Here is a 16,612-nt window from a genome sequence, read left to right as displayed (position 1 = left end):
TTCAATACTTGTGCAATAGCAGATGCACATGTCCCTGATACTGTATAGTTCTGGAAGCCCAGCGCCAAATTTCTTGTAAAGCGACTTGTGAATTTTATCTTGAGAGGTGCCGTATAAAAGATAATTTTCTTTCTTTCCAAACACACCCACATCACCCCGCTTCTCCTCCAGCTTCACTGGCTGCCAGTCAACTTCAGGGTTCATTTCAAGATCCTGGTTCTGGTCTATAGGGCCTTACATGGACAAGCACCATCATACATTGGTGATCTTCTTAGTCCCTGCATCTCCAGCAGGTCCCTGAGGTCCAGTGACCAAAGCCTATTGGTTGTGCAGCACCAGGCTAAAGGCCAAAGGTGACAGATCATTTACTGCTGTGGCTCCCAGACTCTGGAACTCTCTCCCCCTGAGCCTGAGATCAGTGGACTCAGTGGTCTCCTTTAAAAAGTAGCTGAAGACTCACTTGTTCAAGCTGGCTTTTGTGTGACCTTCTTCATTCTGTAGAGTCCGTTTTAGTAATAAAAGTGCTTGTATTGTGGTCTCGGCTTGTGTGTTCGGCCGCTCGGTGTCGTACTTCTCCTGCTACGTTTTCCCCCTGATTTTAATAGAAGTTTGTATTTTAAGGACAAAAGAGAAAACCACAGACTTTATTAAGCTTAGGGCGGAGATGGACCACATGTTCACTGGAGCAAAGTATTCGGCGGCTGTGGCATGGAGCTACAACAACATCTCATATTTTAAGTTTAGTTTTTTCTGTGAAAACATGAAAGGAATAACCCGTTGTCCTCTTTTCTCTTCCTGTTTTTTTTTCTTACATGTTAAGACTATTCTGGAGAAAATGGGCATCCAGGGGAAGGTGATGACCAGCTTCTGGACCTGATCATGGAGGACTTGAGGCTGCAGAGCGAGGCAGAGCAGCAGAGGGCACAGGAGAGAAGGGAGTATTTTGACAGGCTTTTTACTTTACTAGAAAAAATGGTTAAGAAAGATTAAACATTTACATATAAAAGAAATATCTAAATAAAATCAGTTCTGTATTAAACTCTTGAGTTTTATTTTTGTTTACAAATGTGAATTGTTTAATATTACAGGGTAACCGCTGGGTCTTGAAGTCTTAGAAGGTGATAAATCGGTTTTGGTCAAATTAAGACCCTTAGAAAGTATTAAACACTATTATCACATCTTTGCTCAGGCTCAGCTTGTCGAAAGTATTTTCTCTGAATTAGCTCTCCAACAGTCAAGGAAATGATTAAAAATCTAAATAAAACTTCGAGCTCCATCGCTCCTTCTGCTCAGCGGTTCCACGGTTGCTAGGCGACGGAACGTTAGCCGAGGGAGTGGCGGGAATTCATGAAGGCTAGGCCTGTACAAATTCACAGCCGTTAACATCTGGTCTACTCGGCCGACGGAGGACCCAGCCCACGTCGGCCGAGTAGGCTGGGTCCTTCGAAGGATGCAGACCCTGAATTGAGACACAGCGTACGTCTCACTGTGATTTAGCATCTCATGGACTCACTCATCTTGACTCACGAAGGGGAAGGCTGTTGTTGGTGCGTCATCCAGGAAACAGCAGAGAACGTCTCAGCTAGTAGAAGCAAACCGTCAGCAACTCCAACACACAGCAGAACTCGTTCAGGCTTGTGATATTTGTGGAGATAAAACATCAACGATGCAGAGCAAACTGAGTCAGTGGTAGAGTCGCGTTGCTGTTAGCCAATCAGAGGGAAGATGTCCAAATATTAGCAAATAAAACTCCAAATCGTGTCGTCTGAAGCTCCTTTCTCCTCCAGCTGAATTTTCCATCTTCAGAGCCTTTTCCCCCCAGAGTACGACTTGTAAGGCATTCATTCCTGCTAAAGACCACTGCAAATATATAGATTTCGTGTCAGATGTTTCTCTGACTTGCTTTGATGTAACAATTTCTTTGTTGTTGTTTGTTCTAATCTCTGACTCTGTGCCAGTTGAGCTTCTATAACATTTCTCATTCATAAAAACGTCCATGCCATCCATTCCTTATCGCTTTTCCCAGAAATGTGTGTCAAAACAATCATTCTTTTATGTGTTGTTGGTGTGAGTCATCGCCAGCAGACGCCGAGTCTAACAGGCCACTGTCTTATTGAAAAGGTATTTAGATACCTGCACCAGCAGGCCCTCAGCGTCACTGGAGTTGCACCTTTCCTGGCAAGTTTAAAATCAGCTCGGTGGGAACTAAAAAGCATTCACCCACATTCCGTCTGACTGCTTCACATCCACAAAGGACAACAACGGGGATGTTAACATGCCCAAGCTTTTGTTTTCAAAGATTCACTTATATGATCTTAAGGATTTATTGATGAATGTGCAGAAGCCGAGAAGGTAAGTCTGACAGTCTGGAGATGAATGTCTTCATATTAAAAGTCAGGATTTTAGCTGATACTTTTTATTGCATTCGTTCCCCAGGATTGATATTGTTCTGAGTGGAAGGAGGCACAAAAACTACACCTGGAACATCTCTGGACAAAAAGTAACAAATGAGACTTCAGACCTCAGGTAGGATTTGACTACACTGTAAAACGAAAACATTGGTCCAACTTAAACAATTGCTTCAATTGGTAACAAGCAATTTAATTAAGTTCATCCAACTTAAATTATTAGTACAAATTTAATGATTTAGAATGATAAACTTAATTAAATTGCGTGTTACCAATTGAAGCAATTCACTTAGGTTGATTAAACTATTCTTTTTTTTCAGTGTACTTTAGTTACTTTTAGAGCATCTGTGTTTCATTAAAGTTGAGTTTTATTATTTAATCTCTTCTTTACAACAGTTGGCCGGATGACCGTAAACATCAGTTATCTCTGGAAAAAATACTGGCAAACAAAAGTAGGAAATGGTCATTTTCCTAAACATCACTCTCACATTCCACGTTTCCCGTTTAAAAAATGTTGATTTTCTTTTCTTTCCTTTGCACAGAATACTTAGCAGCCTTCCGCTCTTACCTGCAGTCTGAATTCAGCGAGGAAAACATCGAGTTCTGGCTCGCATGTGAAGACTTCAAAACAACCGCCTTGCCAGAAGACCTGCACTGGAAAGCAGAGAAGATCTACGAGGAGTTCATCAAACCCACAGCCAACAGAGAGGTCAGTTTGGAAAGGACACCAAGGCTGCAGACATTTCCCAAACAGTGGAAAGCAACTTAGCATCCACACAGGAGGTAGCACAGCTGATCACAAACAAGGCGGAAACCCTGGGTATCTGTTAAAGGTCATGGTGAAAGTGAACCTCCTCAAATCAAATTGTGGCTTTGAAATAAGGAAAATGTTAAATGAGGGTCGGGGTGAAAATTTGTTGAATGGTTGATGCTGTGGTCAGATTTAAATAACATCAAAACTTTGTCAGCTGTTTCGTGGTGAAGACAGTGGCGGTGCCAGGGGGGCGCTATAGCTACCCCTGGATTAGTCACTGCACCCCCAAGTAAATATTAGATTTTTTTCTTTTTTTACAATTTAATTTTAATTGAACGTGTGGATGTGATAATATTTAACATACAAAACAAAAAATAATTAGTAAATTATCATATAGATAGTAAAAACTTAAACCAAAACAGGAAATTGATGTTAACCTTTGACCTCATTTCCCACCTGTGAACGAGTGAAAGGTAGAGCTAGTGGTAAAATGGATCGGTGTTTGTTGGCCACATTTCCACGGGTTCAGTCAGAAACGAATGAATGTTTGGAAGTGATCTCAGACCCACAAAAACCTACGGATCTGGATGAAGAGAGTCAACCCTCAACCGCCGCAGCAGTCGAGGGTGTTGCTGCTGGAAATGCTAACGCTAACGTTAGCTAACCTTGCAACACTATAGATGGTTTTCTGTGTGGCTGTATGTGTTTATGATGTCATGGAAAAGTCAGCGATTGTTCATGTGTTTATGATGTTTATTAATGATTGTTTCAGGTGTTGTTGAGGTTTTGTGCACACATGTGTATCTGCTAGTGTTGAAGGTGTTTTAGAGAACAATAGGTACGCATGACCACTTCCTTCATAGCACCCTCAATAAAAAGACTAGCTCCTTCATAGCACCTGCAGAAAAACATTTCTGGAGCCGCCACTGGGTGAAGATGAGCCAGTGGAGCAGAGTGCTTGGGGTTTAAAATGTTTAATAGGACAAATAAATGAAAACTACTAATCGTAAAAAAAAAAGTCAAGATTAAGAACATGTCCTCACTCATCAGTGATATTCGTGTAGCATTTGTTTTAGATTCTGCCAAAAAGGTGTAGTTTTGTCCGAATTTGATTAAAAACTGCAGTCTAAACCAAACTGCTTAATAAAAGTAACTCAATTTGGATAATAACCATTACCATAACCATAACCATAACCATAATAACCACCAAACACATTAACCAAACATTTTAACCATTCTGTATACAAGTAAATATTATCTTACCCCAAACAGAAATGCATCTGACTGATGAGTTAACAGCTGGTCCAGAACACAGCGACACATCTGGTCTTCAATTAGCCCAAAAGAACACACGTCACCGCTTAGATCCACTGGCTACCTTTAGCGACAGACGAGCTGGAGGGGTAAGGACAGGTGTGCAGTGCTGTTTCATTATATTGTAGGCTTGTGCGTTGTGTGCAGAACCGCCAGCACCCACCCATAGGTGCACAGGTGCCATCAGGCGACCACCACCGGCAGGCGAGGTGGGTTAAGGACACAACAGTCTCTGTCCAGAGCTGGGATCAAACCTGCAACCTTCTGATTGCTGGACAACCCGCTCAACCTGTTCGGCTACTGCTGATGAATAGAGCTCCGGGAGTTGACGTCACTTCTCCTGGCATGCAACAGTTCAAATCAAAACGGCTCCATATTGGCAGGCAGAAGCCCGCAGCTGGACTATTTGTTATAGTCAGAAAACTCAATCAAACAGGAAATATGGTAGATTCCTGTTGTGCCCCAGGATGCAGAACAGACGCGGACGACATAAGGAATGAGCCATCTACAGGATTCCCCAAGATCCGGAACGCCGCAAATGTTGGATCGTTGTAATAAAACGCGCTAGTGACCGGGCTAAAATGAAACTGTGGGATCCCGAGAGTAAAGGTTTTCGCTTATGCAGCGACCGCTTCATATCAGGTACTTAAACCAACGTTTCCTCAACTGTGTATGGTGTTTATTTTAAATGCTTTTATTACGATTCTTAGTGGGCTTCCTAAACTTATTTTGGCGTGGCTTTTTCTGTCTTATTACTCACAGCAACAAGTAAACATCACGTAAAACGTTGCCTCGTGATTTCTGCGTGCTGCCGTTTACGTGTTTTATGATGACAGCAATTAACCGGCTAAGTTGTATTTCATTTTTAAGCAATGGTTGGTCAACTGTCAGATCACACATGAAAAGCACTTTGGATTGCTATTATCTGTCTCACCGAGACAGATCTCAGACAGATCCTGAGACGCTCCTGCCTGACATATTTATTTTATTCACGAAAAAAAATCCAACTAGTGATTTCTCTTGGAGTTCAGTTTATACATTCAAACAGCACAGCACTCTATTTAAACTACTTACGTGTAAATCTGTTATTTGTCCATCCATCCATCCATCCATTTTCATCGCTTATCCGGAGTCGGGTTGCGGGGGCAGTAGCGTCGAGAGGCCCAGACTTCCCTCTAACCAGTCACTTGGGCCAGCTCCTCTGGGGGAATCCCAAGGCGTTCCCCGGCCAGGTCCAGTAAGAAGTCCGCTCCGACAGCTTCTGGCGTTTCCCAGGGGCATCGAAAGGGTCGGAGATGTTTAGTCTATTTAATTTCTGACCATATAAAACGATTTCTTCGGTTTTAAAGTGTGAAGTAAACTCCGACGAAGTAAAATCCAAGCCGATCCCGTTCATTTTGTTTACCTTTGTTGCCTGCCAACATGGCGTCTACTCTCTGAGAGTCACGTGACGTCCGGAGCTCTATAGGAAACAGGGAAACCAGTGGATTCTGGGAAAGGCGGAATGGGTAAAAAGAGCAGAAAAAGGAGAGTAAAAGTAAAGTCTAATGCCATCATTCGAGCCATACAAACTTCCTTTAATGAACTTTTACATCATCATGAACTTAACATCTCAATGGTATTTAGGTAGAAATATTCATTAAGACAAAATATTATTCATGGACATGTTCTGCGTGTAAATAAACAAATATTAACCCTGTAATGGAAACGGTAATCGAAAGTACCATTGCATGTAGTGCAGTGGTAATTATGATTAAATTAGAGAGACGTTCCTAATTTCATTTCGGATTTTATTACTTCAACTGAATGAACGTCTTTTTGGGAACACAAAACAAATCCTAGCTACTGTGATTCCAGCACACATTTCTGATATTTTCAACATAATGCTGACACGCAGCTGAAGGAAATCAAATGTGAAGCCAGCTTGTGTTTAATCATAATAATTGTTGAGTATTTCTTTTGTTTTCCTTTAGATCAATGTGGACCACCATGTTAGAGAGAAGATCCAGAGGTCCCTGGAGAAACCCAGTTGTTCCTGCTTCGATGAGGCCCAGAAACATGTTTATCTGCTGATGCTAAGAGACACTTGTCCCAGGTTCCTGCACTCAGATGCCTACCTGAGTCTTAAACGCAAATCCAGAACTATGTGGTATATTTAGGTCCATGACACTGAACCTGTTGCTGTAAGAAAAAAATAATAGTTTGCAGACATGTGAAGCATTAAATGTCATTTTTTAAATGCAAATAAAAGGATGTATTGATGGAAAAAGCTGCAAAGAAGGGAAAAGAAAAATAAAAATGGGATTTATGTGACTGAAGATAATTTTTGCACAGGAGAAAGAATGCTGTATGTGTTTTTCAAAGACTGGTTCGGGATGGTTTGAGTTGCTGCTTGTGCTCACTGCAAGTGTATGAAAGCTGAAGTTTAATTTGCAAACAATAAATCATAATGCGATGGAAAATAGTCTCTGTTATGTGGAAAGAAATGCATTACCCATTGTCATGATGAATAAGCGATATCTCAGTTTAGTCTATAGCTGCTTTATTCTATGTCCGACTGTCAGGGTATACATGTATCTGACTGAGGAAAGGCAGACGTGTGCAGACATGAGGATTGGCATGAGTCAAATAAAAACCAGGAAGGGTTTCCACTGCTCAAGTCACATGTCTAGATATGTTCTCTAATTAGGTGCAAGGATGATTCCATACGCCAGTAATAGGCTTTAGCCAACCGGGGAAAAAAATCAACCTCTCTGTGACTCTTGATCCCACTCTGTTCTGTAAATGGCTTTATTTCAAAAAATTGTGCCTAAAAAGGAATACTGAGGCAGCTAAAAATAAGTCAGGGGCTTAAACAACAACACTGGAGTGATCAGACAACCTGAAGCGTAACAGCCAGAATGTGCTGCCTTGTTAAGGGAATAATCTTATCACCCAGAGACAATGATAGGGCAAATCCACAAACTAGTGAACTGAGAAGAAAAGAGATTGGTTGAGAAGCAACATCTTTTGTTTTAAAGTTACAGAGTGATTAAGGAGATTTATCTCATATGGGCTAATGATTTTTTTTTTTTACAAAAGCTTCCTCACATCATAAATCAAATAAAAAAATACTCACAGTACTGCTGTTTTTACAGGTTTGGAAAATGATCTGCTAAAATTCTAAACATTTATGTGCAGGGAATTGGCCTTTAAAATGTCCATTTTAGGGGGTAAATTATGTTACTGCACAATTTTAATCTTCAAAGTGTTAGGATTGGGGCAATAACATATAAAGTTGGTTCATTCTCTATTCCAGTGTATCCCGGACAAGCCCCCAAATGTAGCAAACTAGGTTGAGTGGCAACAGCAAAAAAGAAAAGAAAAGGTTAAAGAGGACATTTCATGATTTATTTTCCCCCAGTCGGGTCATACCAAAGCCCTTATAAAAATGGGACTCAGTGCCACCCTGCTTGACACTCAGCTTTAAGGAGTTGGATTGGGGGGTAAACCACCAAATAGTTCTCGAGTGCGGCCATGTCTGGATTACCACTCTCCATGGGTATGGGTCAAATGTGGGGAACAATTTTCACCACACCACACCAGTGTGTGTGACTATTAATGGAACTTTAATCTGTAATCCCCCCCCCCCCCCCCCCCCCCAGCCATTTGTCTTAACCTTAATGGTTCAGTATTCTGACCAGCCAGCCCCATGCTTTCTTATAGGAAGCATTGGGTCTGGGAACATTCCTATTCAAATAACCCCACCCCCTGAGAATTCTGAGCCAATCAGAGCTGAGCAGCGTACGTTACACACCACAACGCTGAGTTTTTCATAAACATGGCATCTGAAGCAGAGTTCGTTGCGGCTCTTTCCTCTGTTCCAAATGACTCGAATGTCTTTAAAACCACAAGAAGAAGCTTTAAAAGCATTTCTTTTAAAGAAAGAAGTTTGCGCCGTCGCCAGACACAATTTTTTACTACAGCAAAAAAAAAAAAAAAAAAAAAAACTACAGCGTCGCGCGGTACAGTCGGCATTTCCACCTATTTTCTGGTTATTTTTGAGCTGGCCAGTCCCAACCCTTATGTGCCTCTCTGCCGGTGAGTAACCGGCTAGTTCTCTGTGTAGACAGAGGACGAGTCTGGCAGGCCTGGATAGAATCTCATAGCATAGTTTGTCCCCTTCAACAAAAAACAACAACAAATATAAAAAGAACAAAAAGAGAGGTTACATTTGAGTCGTAATTTAAGTTAGCAAGAGATTTTATAGGTCCACAGGTGTCCTCACGATGCAAACAGTTGCAGAACCAGAGAGTTATCCAGAGAGGTTCACAACAACACTCAACTTCATAGTGTCTCTTTTTCTGGAACCTTTGATGACACTCAATAAACCCATTCTATTAACTTCATGAAAAAAATAATCATACAATCTGACGCTAAACTTACAGTTTGCCTCAAAAACAAGCCAAAACAAACTTTATCGAGGACAGAGCATCTGCCATCGGACATCAATGCTGAGGTAGACCTGCTCTATTAAAGTACAAAGAAGTAAAGGAATTACCACCTTTACTAAAAAGGAGTTTCTGACATTGGCGATGAGACTGGGTTGCATTTTAGGTCCATTTTTGGTCCTCCTGTTGAGAAGACATAGTGTTACACAGGTCAAGAGTGCACTTCTTTCCTATTTCTAACACAGGATTTTTATCACTTTCAAAATATTCATAATTTCATCATCATGTAGGTTAGAAATAATTTTTTAAAGATTGAAATTATTATGGCTTTCTTTGGTAAACAGCCATGTTAGAAAAAACTCCAGTTCTTTGCAGGAAACTATCACAAAGTGGAGGCATGAACTTCCGCAGCAGCATCAGAAACCAGCCAAGCTCCGAAGGACGACGGACACGTGCTCTGCTGCATGTGGAACTGAAAACTTGTGATCACGGTCACTTTTCTGTCAGGGGTGAATCTTCTACTTTCAGCTGATGAGAGCTGTTTGAAAGTCATCAGAAGGATGCTCAGCATATTTGTTTGTCATTTCATATGACAGAAATCTGAGGATATTTGCTTGTATTTTAATACAGAATTTGTTTTTCCAGTTATGTTTACATGAACAGCAGAGAGTTGAATGAGGATACACAAAAAGAAAATTTAGCAAACAAAACACAACGTGGTTCATGTTCCATGATGACTTTTCATGCTCAGATCAAGAACTCAGTCTAATTAGACTTAATAAGTTGGTCAATTGCTATAAAAGTTTCAAAGTACTGCAGTTGTATTTGGAAACAGTTAAAATGCTAAGAAATATAAAAGTAAAAATACAATTCTTCATTTATAGCTGCAGATTATTTACACACCAGTATAGTTGCTGGCCACAAACTTGAACCATTTCCAGTTGCCACCACAAATAAGAAGCTTTATGGGTTTATTTTTATGAGCAGCATCATTTATTTCAAAGATCTACGTCAGTAACAGCGAGGTGTCAGGGGTTGTTCCTACTAAATCACCAAGTTCTCAAATCTCCCTCATCACATGGCTCACCATTCCTCACACGCAGCCTGCCACTGTTTTCTCATCCCCCAGCACTGTTGCCATGGTAGCCAAAAGGAAGTAAGTACTGTCAATAGCACAGCTTTGGTCAAGATGTCAGAAATTGGGAGCAACACTGTTTCCATCCATTGACAGTGTAACTCGGAGGTGTAACAGAGAGAGAATATGCTACCAGTGCAGTGTTGGGGTCTCTCTGTAACAGCTCGGCGCTCACGTCCATGTTTGGGCAAAAGAAGAAAAGCAGCATCAGTGAAGCAAAACGGAAGGACAGGTTGTAACAGGGCAGCAGGTCTGAATTGATGATAACTCACTCCAAATTAGTTCTAGTCGTTCTTTGGGTCCGTCGTGGTTGGTTTTTCTGTGTCTGCATCCACAAACTTTGGATTTTAAAGCAAGTTTTATACAAACCATTAAAACCATGTTTAAACTGCTGACCGATGCATTATTATTGTAAGGTTTGTGTTTTTGTAAATTTCCCATTTTGATTTACATGAAGCTGTATTTAACAGAATATGGCATCAAGCTTTTACCAAAAAGCAGAATGCACACGTTTTAGTTTGACATGTTTAATTATATCTTATAGATGCAGCAGTAGCTCAGGAGGTACAGCTGGTTGCCTCATGATTGGAGGATCGTGGGCTTGATTCCAGTTCCTGCAAGGTCTATGGTGAGCCTAAGTCTCCTCCCTTTCCGGTCGGCTCACGGGTCCCCGGAAGAACGAAAAAAATGAATGCAAGTCAACGAGGCTAAAAGAGCTATTTTCTAACACGCTTTGCCGTACGACCTGGATCGCACATATGTTGTACTTCAATTTAAATCAAAACTAATGATGGGTGTTTTGACCACGCCAGTTGCATACTTTGAGATTAATCAGCTTATAAAAGTTTGTAATTAGCATGACTACAAATGTAACGTCACCACAGAATCTCCTCTCCCCTAGCATAGCTGCTACTTACCACATGGCCAGATTTATGGTGTTTTTTTCCTCTTGAAGGAAGGATTTCAGGTTCGCTGAACTTACAACCATTTTCCCTCTGTCTGGTTCGGTGACGTCACCTTGGTGAAGCACATTTTTAGTCCTAGACTTATTTTCACACAAAACCTAAAATAACGTTTCCCCCCGTTAAAAAAAAAAAAAAAACACTTTCTTGGTATCAAAATGTGTCTTTAAAAATCACGGACATCACATGTGAAATCCATGTAACAAAACAAGCGGAGTTAGAAAATAGCGTTTTTAGCCCCATTTACTAAAACTTCGACTTTATTTATAGAAACCCTTCCTACCCCCTACCAAGGGGGCCCAAGGTGATGAACAAAGGGTTCAGAACAACTAAAACACAATAAAACTGCTGTATAATAAAACGCGGAAATACAACTTTTAAAAGGTAGTAAAAGATTTAAAAAGTCATAAAACAAAAATGATCAGAACATTAAAAACATGAGTACAAAAGTTAAGAACTAGATCTAAGATCAACCTTCAGCCTAGCTTTAAAAATGGCCAGTGATGTAGACTGTTTTATTTCTACTGAGAGTTGGTCCCAAAGCCGAGGACCCAGAACCGAAAAGGCACGACTCTCGCTTTGACCGCGGAACCACCAGGAAGTCACTCTGACGCAAATGCAAGGATCTTGCAGGGACACAACGGGTCAGCAGTGAGGCCAGATATGGTGGGACAGTTCCAGACAACGAGTTAAAAACAAAGACCAAGATCTTGAATAAGATACAGTGACTTGCATTCACTTTTTTGTTCTCCCAGGGACCCATGGTCCGAAAGGAGATGGGCGTGACTTAGGCTCCCTATCCTGCTGTTGTGTCCTTGTGCAAGACACTTTACCCAGCTTTCCTGTGTTAGTAATGGTCAGAAGGAACGATGGCCTCTGTCAGACCGCCTCAGGGCGGCTGTGGCTATGTATTAGCCTGCCATCATTGGCAATGTGTGTGAATGTGACAGTGCGTGAATAATGGTGTACCGAAACTCTAATTTCCCTCTGGGATTAATAAAGTATCTTTGATTGATTGATTTGATTGATTGAAAGCGCTTTAGGTGCCTAAAAAAGCACTTCATAAATCCAATCCATTATTATTATTATTATTATTATTAGTAGTAGTAGTAGTAGTAGTAGTAGTAGTAGTAGTGGTAGTATTACTTCCGAGTGATGAAAAAGCATGATGCAAATATATGAATTACAAATACTTAAAAAAATTCAGTGAAAACAGTTAATATTTAACCTGTTGTAGATCCGGCCTCACAAGAAAAATGATCAAAAGGCTGCTTTTGCAGCACTTCTGGTTGGAATTTTTGATTATTTAGCAAAAATAACCAAATTGTGACATTTACGGCACAGGAACGGTTACGACATAGCATGTGAACAAACTGCTACAACTGTCTTACAGTTAGAATTTTTTGAGGGGCACTTAATAACTGACTCTTTCTCTAAACTGAGGCCATTCAAATAGCTATCCACAAAATATTTAATAATAATTTCAAAAGATCATTTGAACAGTCACGGTGAAGGATGAGATTTCTGTTGCACTGCCATGTTGTTTTTTGGTCTGTGGGAGAGGACTAAAGTTACTGGACAAAATCCATGCATGCATGTGAGAAAAATGCAAACTTGACAGAGGAATAGACCAGCAATGTGTCTCCATCTGCAACACAACGATAAACAACTATCAATAACAATAAACTAGCAATTTTCTCTCTTTGAACGTAACTCAAGCAATGTTGTAGAGCCGGTTAATTCAGCAGGGTACTTCTAAATGTACTTCTAAATGTGTTATTTTTGCTTTGTTTTTCATCTGCTCACAACAGTGAATGCATTCTGGGTGAAGCGGGCTAAAACAGTCACATCAGAACAAAATCACCAAACACCATAGATGAGCACCAGGGGACTGTCCTACCTCCTGATCACCTGCCTTTAGGCACATGTAACCTGCAACATTTCAGAATCAGAATCAGATTAACTTTATTGCCAGCGCTCCTTTCAGAGCGTAGGAACTTGACTCCATGGTACAACCTGACCAAGGTTACACACACACATATAGACAAGACAGATACAGGCAGACCATTTCTACTATAATTAGTGCTTGTGATCGAGCAATTATCTCTCTTTAAACGTAACTCGGGCGAGGTCATGGTGTGACAACCATCAACAATACTAGCGTCTATGGAAACAACTTCATTTTCTGGGAATTGTGAGAAGAGCATCGATGAGGATTCAGATTGAAAGATCACGCTTCTACTCCCTGACCTACCTTGTTAGATGAACTGAAGTCAGCACATGATGGATTGTGAAATAACAGCTTTATCTAATAAGCAGTCAAGTACTTTTAGAGACACTTTTCTGACTAGGCATGTTTTAGCACCATCACAAATAGGAGCCATTTGTGCAAAGTGTTCTGATAAAGTGTGACACCATGCACAAACACCTGAAAGCATAGATTCTTCTCATAAAAAGACTCAGAGGTCATCTTTAATCGGATTTTCAATACATTTGCAGTGGTTTCTCATTGGAACAATTGCTTTGTAGGTTGTTTTCTGAAGAAAAAAGCTCTGGTGTGCCTGTTTAAGGGCTGGAGGAGAAAGTAGCTTCAGAGACAGGATTTGGAGTCTTATTTCCTGATATTTGGATATCTCTCCTCTGATTGGCTAACAGCAACACAACTCTACCACTGACTGTTTGTTCTGCAACACTGATGTTTTTTCACCTAAAAATATCCCTAACCTGGAGGAGTTCTGCTGTGTGGTAGAGTTGCAAATGCTAAAAGTTAGCTTCTACTAGCCGAGGCATTCTCAGCTGTTTCCTGAATGCTAAACCAACAACAGCCTTCCCCGTCATGAGTCAAGATGGGCGAGTCCAAGAACGTTAAGTGACAGAGTGACATAGATCTGTCAGGACTTTCTGTGTCAAGCATTTTTCTGTCTATTTTGTATCAGAGGCTAATGCAGGAGATAGGGGTAGAAGACTATTTTCATGTTCAGCCTGCATGTTAAACTCAGAGCAACTGATAATTTTCAAAAGTAATAAGTAAGAAATTATTTATTTTTAACAGCAGAATCCTGCCATAGGTCAGTGCTACTGATGCTAACAACAGCTAATGCTAACTAGTGATGTGACGTTCACGAACGAATCAAATCTTTTGAACGGGTTTTCAAAGTGAATGATGAGAACCGAGTCCCTGTAGAGAACTGTTCATCTTAACAAACCTCCCCGGAAGTTGGTCAAACTCACCCGCTCAAACCCCACCCACCGCTGTGACGGACGGAGGAGGAACCATAGAAACACGTGTTTGTATACATATCTTGGGAGGAACGCTAACCAACCCCGTGCGCCCTGACGGACACCGCAGGAAGACGTTGCTCTTGATACCCCTCAGTCTGCTGGCTTCACTTCGTTCAAAGGAGCCAGTCTTTTGAACGGCTCTTTGAGGTAAACGACCAACTAATGAACGGCTCCCATGAAAGAGCCATAAATCCCATCACTAATGCTAACTCCTTGCCAAAATGCTAATTCGCTACAAGTTGTCACTCTGCAGCTTGAATTCTGGCAGACCCAAGTTGTTTTTCTCACCGGTCAGTCCCAGTCTCAGACCTAACACGATAATATGTAAATCATCTGTGCTTCTTCATATAGTAATAGTCTTGCTGATAGCCTGCCGGTAAACCACAGACACCGTTCCTGAGGTTGCTGGGAAAACTCCTACCGAAGTCATTTGTTAGTATAATTTTATTGTTTTTATAAGAATGGTGTTATCAGAAAAAAACTCTGTCTATATATATATATATACTCTGATATAAATTTGAATATGTATATTTTATTGCATGACCTATTTTCTTCGGGCTTTGCTTGCTAACGATAATGGCTAGCTAAGCTTTTGACTAAGCTAGCAAAATCACAACACATTTTTTTTATTCTTCCCACAGTTTTGCAGAAAATTGTAACCACTAGCTTAGTGTGAGACGGGTCATGATATCCTGGCAGTTTTTCTGACTTCCTCTCACTTTGCTGAACCTCTCTGTTGCAATAAATTTAGTTTCCCCTTTTCTCACGCAAAGCCACCGTCTTACGTTGCACACTTTCAACATGAATTTTTCTTCAGTGGGATCAATGATTGTTAAAGTTCTTGAACAACAGGGGCTCCTCAGTTTAAATGTACATTTTTCACTCCTATCTAAACCTGGAGCATCAGAAGGCTGAAATTTGCCTATCACTGGTATTTGCATCTGTGCAGCTAAACTAAAACTAAGCTTAACACGGAATAATTTCCGTTGAGGAGAGTGCTGGTGGTTTGGCCAGACCAGAAAGCAGCAGTAAAGGCGAGACATAATAGGGAGATCAGCATCAAGAGGAGGGGGCATGCGTGCAGCGTGCTGTTTCAAACTGTGAAGTAGGAGGAGAAGAGCAACCAAAGGAGGAGGAGGAGGAAGGGGTGCTTCCTCTACAGTCTGGGTTGAGCTACTGAGGTATCCCAGCCGACAGCGACAGCAAACCTTGGTATAAAGAGCTGCGTCGGAGGGGAAACCCTCCTGAGTGCCTTTCAGCCGCAGCATGACCAGGACCAAGAGCCTGAGCGTCCGGACTTGACAAAACAATGTCCAGCCTACAAGTCACACCACCCAGCACTCAGCACCTCATCATGGACAGAGGGGACAGCAGGAGAAACAAGAACATGTGAGTATTCCTACTCCACTCGGATCTTCCGGTTTGTTTTCATCCATCACAGGATGACTGATTTGTAAGAATCTCGTTTGCGTTGCATCATTTAGGACACACTCCACAACATAAACACACAGATGTTGAAAGTGGCGCGTGGTTTCTTCTGAAACTTCTTCATAACTTGATTAGATTTTGCATGTGCTTCTTCTGACTGGAACTTGCTCCGACAGACCCACTGGAAACTCATTTAGAAGCAATAAATAAAAAAAAGAACGTGCTCATGGATTTCTATTTTTTTTCTACACAGTGGAAAGGACTTCATGTGCCGACTACAGTGCATGTTCTCACAGTCATCGAGCCCTGAGAGGTACGCTTCTTTATGGAGAGTTTTGCATACATTTCAGTTTTAAAATAGCCAGCCCGCTCCAATCATTTCCATCTATGGCATCATGAAAGGATTCAAATGATCTAGAGACACAATGTTTGCTTTGGCATGGCCCTTTATCCCAATGCTGAGCATTTTTGTCTGAATTTGATAAGCACATCTGCGAAGCTTTCTGGATTAAGAGTCCTCGCGGGCCTTCTAGACTTTTTTATTTGCTCAAATTTGATTCTGCTTCGGTAATCTAACTTGCATTCCCTCCCAGCAGGCTAAGTTTAGAAGACACCCAACAATGGTCACAGTCACTGGAATGGCTGCTGGAGTCTAAATGTAAGTTGGCTTTTGCCCTGAGGGTGAGGACTGTGCTAAAACGGTAAATTAGGTTTGTCAAAATTTAAAACGTTAAAGGGCAGTAAGTGATTTGCACTCGGCTGACAGTGCTCGGTTTTGTTTGGTCTCTTCCCAGATGGACTGGCTACTTTTCGAAACTTCCTCAAATCTGAATTCAGCGATGAGAATATTGAATTCTGGCTCACCTGCGAAGACTACAAGAAGTGCAGATCTTCGTTCA

General features: G+C 41.2%; 2 protein-coding genes across 3 annotated transcripts in view; both read left to right on the top strand.

The window, feature by feature from the left end:
• Positions 1 to 2,151: 2,151 nt before the first annotated feature.
• si:ch211-117l17.6 (regulator of G-protein signaling 21) lies at positions 2,152 to 6,938 on the top strand. Its single transcript, XM_015971154.3, has 5 exons — positions 2,152 to 2,352; positions 2,437 to 2,526; positions 2,805 to 2,860; positions 2,951 to 3,117; positions 6,450 to 6,938. The coding sequence occupies exons 1-5, from the start codon at positions 2,276 to 2,278 to the stop codon at positions 6,633 to 6,635; spliced, it is 576 nt and encodes a 191-aa protein (XP_015826640.3). The 5' UTR covers positions 2,152 to 2,275; the 3' UTR covers positions 6,636 to 6,938.
• An 8,478-nt stretch (positions 6,939 to 15,416) lies between these two features.
• Positions 15,417 to 16,612, top strand: part of LOC107393020 (regulator of G-protein signaling 21) — a 1,781-nt gene continuing 585 nt past the window's right edge. Inside the window, exons 1-4 of one of the 2 annotated variants that reach the window (XM_015971153.3) lie at positions 15,417 to 15,674; positions 15,967 to 16,026; positions 16,310 to 16,371; positions 16,508 to 16,612. The exon at positions 16,508 to 16,612 is cut by the window's right edge and continues 62 nt beyond it. In XM_015971153.3, coding sequence (XP_015826639.3) covers positions 15,595 to 15,674; positions 15,967 to 16,026; positions 16,310 to 16,371; positions 16,508 to 16,612 — 307 coding nt within the window. In that variant the 5' untranslated portion in view covers positions 15,417 to 15,594. Of the gene's footprint in view, positions 15,675 to 15,966; positions 16,027 to 16,306; positions 16,372 to 16,507 lie in introns of both variants that reach the window. The other variant, XM_015971152.3, reaches the window with a different exon arrangement.

The sequence above is a fragment of the Nothobranchius furzeri genome, chromosome 8, assembly GCF_043380555.1.
Source record: "Nothobranchius furzeri strain GRZ-AD chromosome 8, NfurGRZ-RIMD1, whole genome shotgun sequence".
Taxonomy (NCBI): domain Eukaryota; kingdom Metazoa; phylum Chordata; class Actinopteri; order Cyprinodontiformes; family Nothobranchiidae; genus Nothobranchius; species Nothobranchius furzeri.
Note: the sequence above shows the minus strand (reverse complement) of the source record. Positions and strands in the feature narration are given on the sequence as shown.

What these genes read in the sequence shown, in the direction of transcription:
- si:ch211-117l17.6 (XM_015971154.3), top strand. Translation starts at nt 2,276, where the DNA reads ATGCCCAAGCTTTTGTTTTCAAAGATTCACTTATATGATCTTAAGGAT. An exon ending in AATGAGACTTCAGACCTCAG is followed by an intron (nt 2,527 to 2,804) that starts GTAGGATTTGAC and finishes TCTTTACAACAG; the next exon opens with TTGGCCGGATGACCGTAAAC. An exon ending in AACCCACAGCCAACAGAGAG is followed by an intron (nt 3,118 to 6,449) that starts GTCAGTTTGGAA and finishes GTTTTCCTTTAG; the next exon opens with ATCAATGTGGACCACCATGT.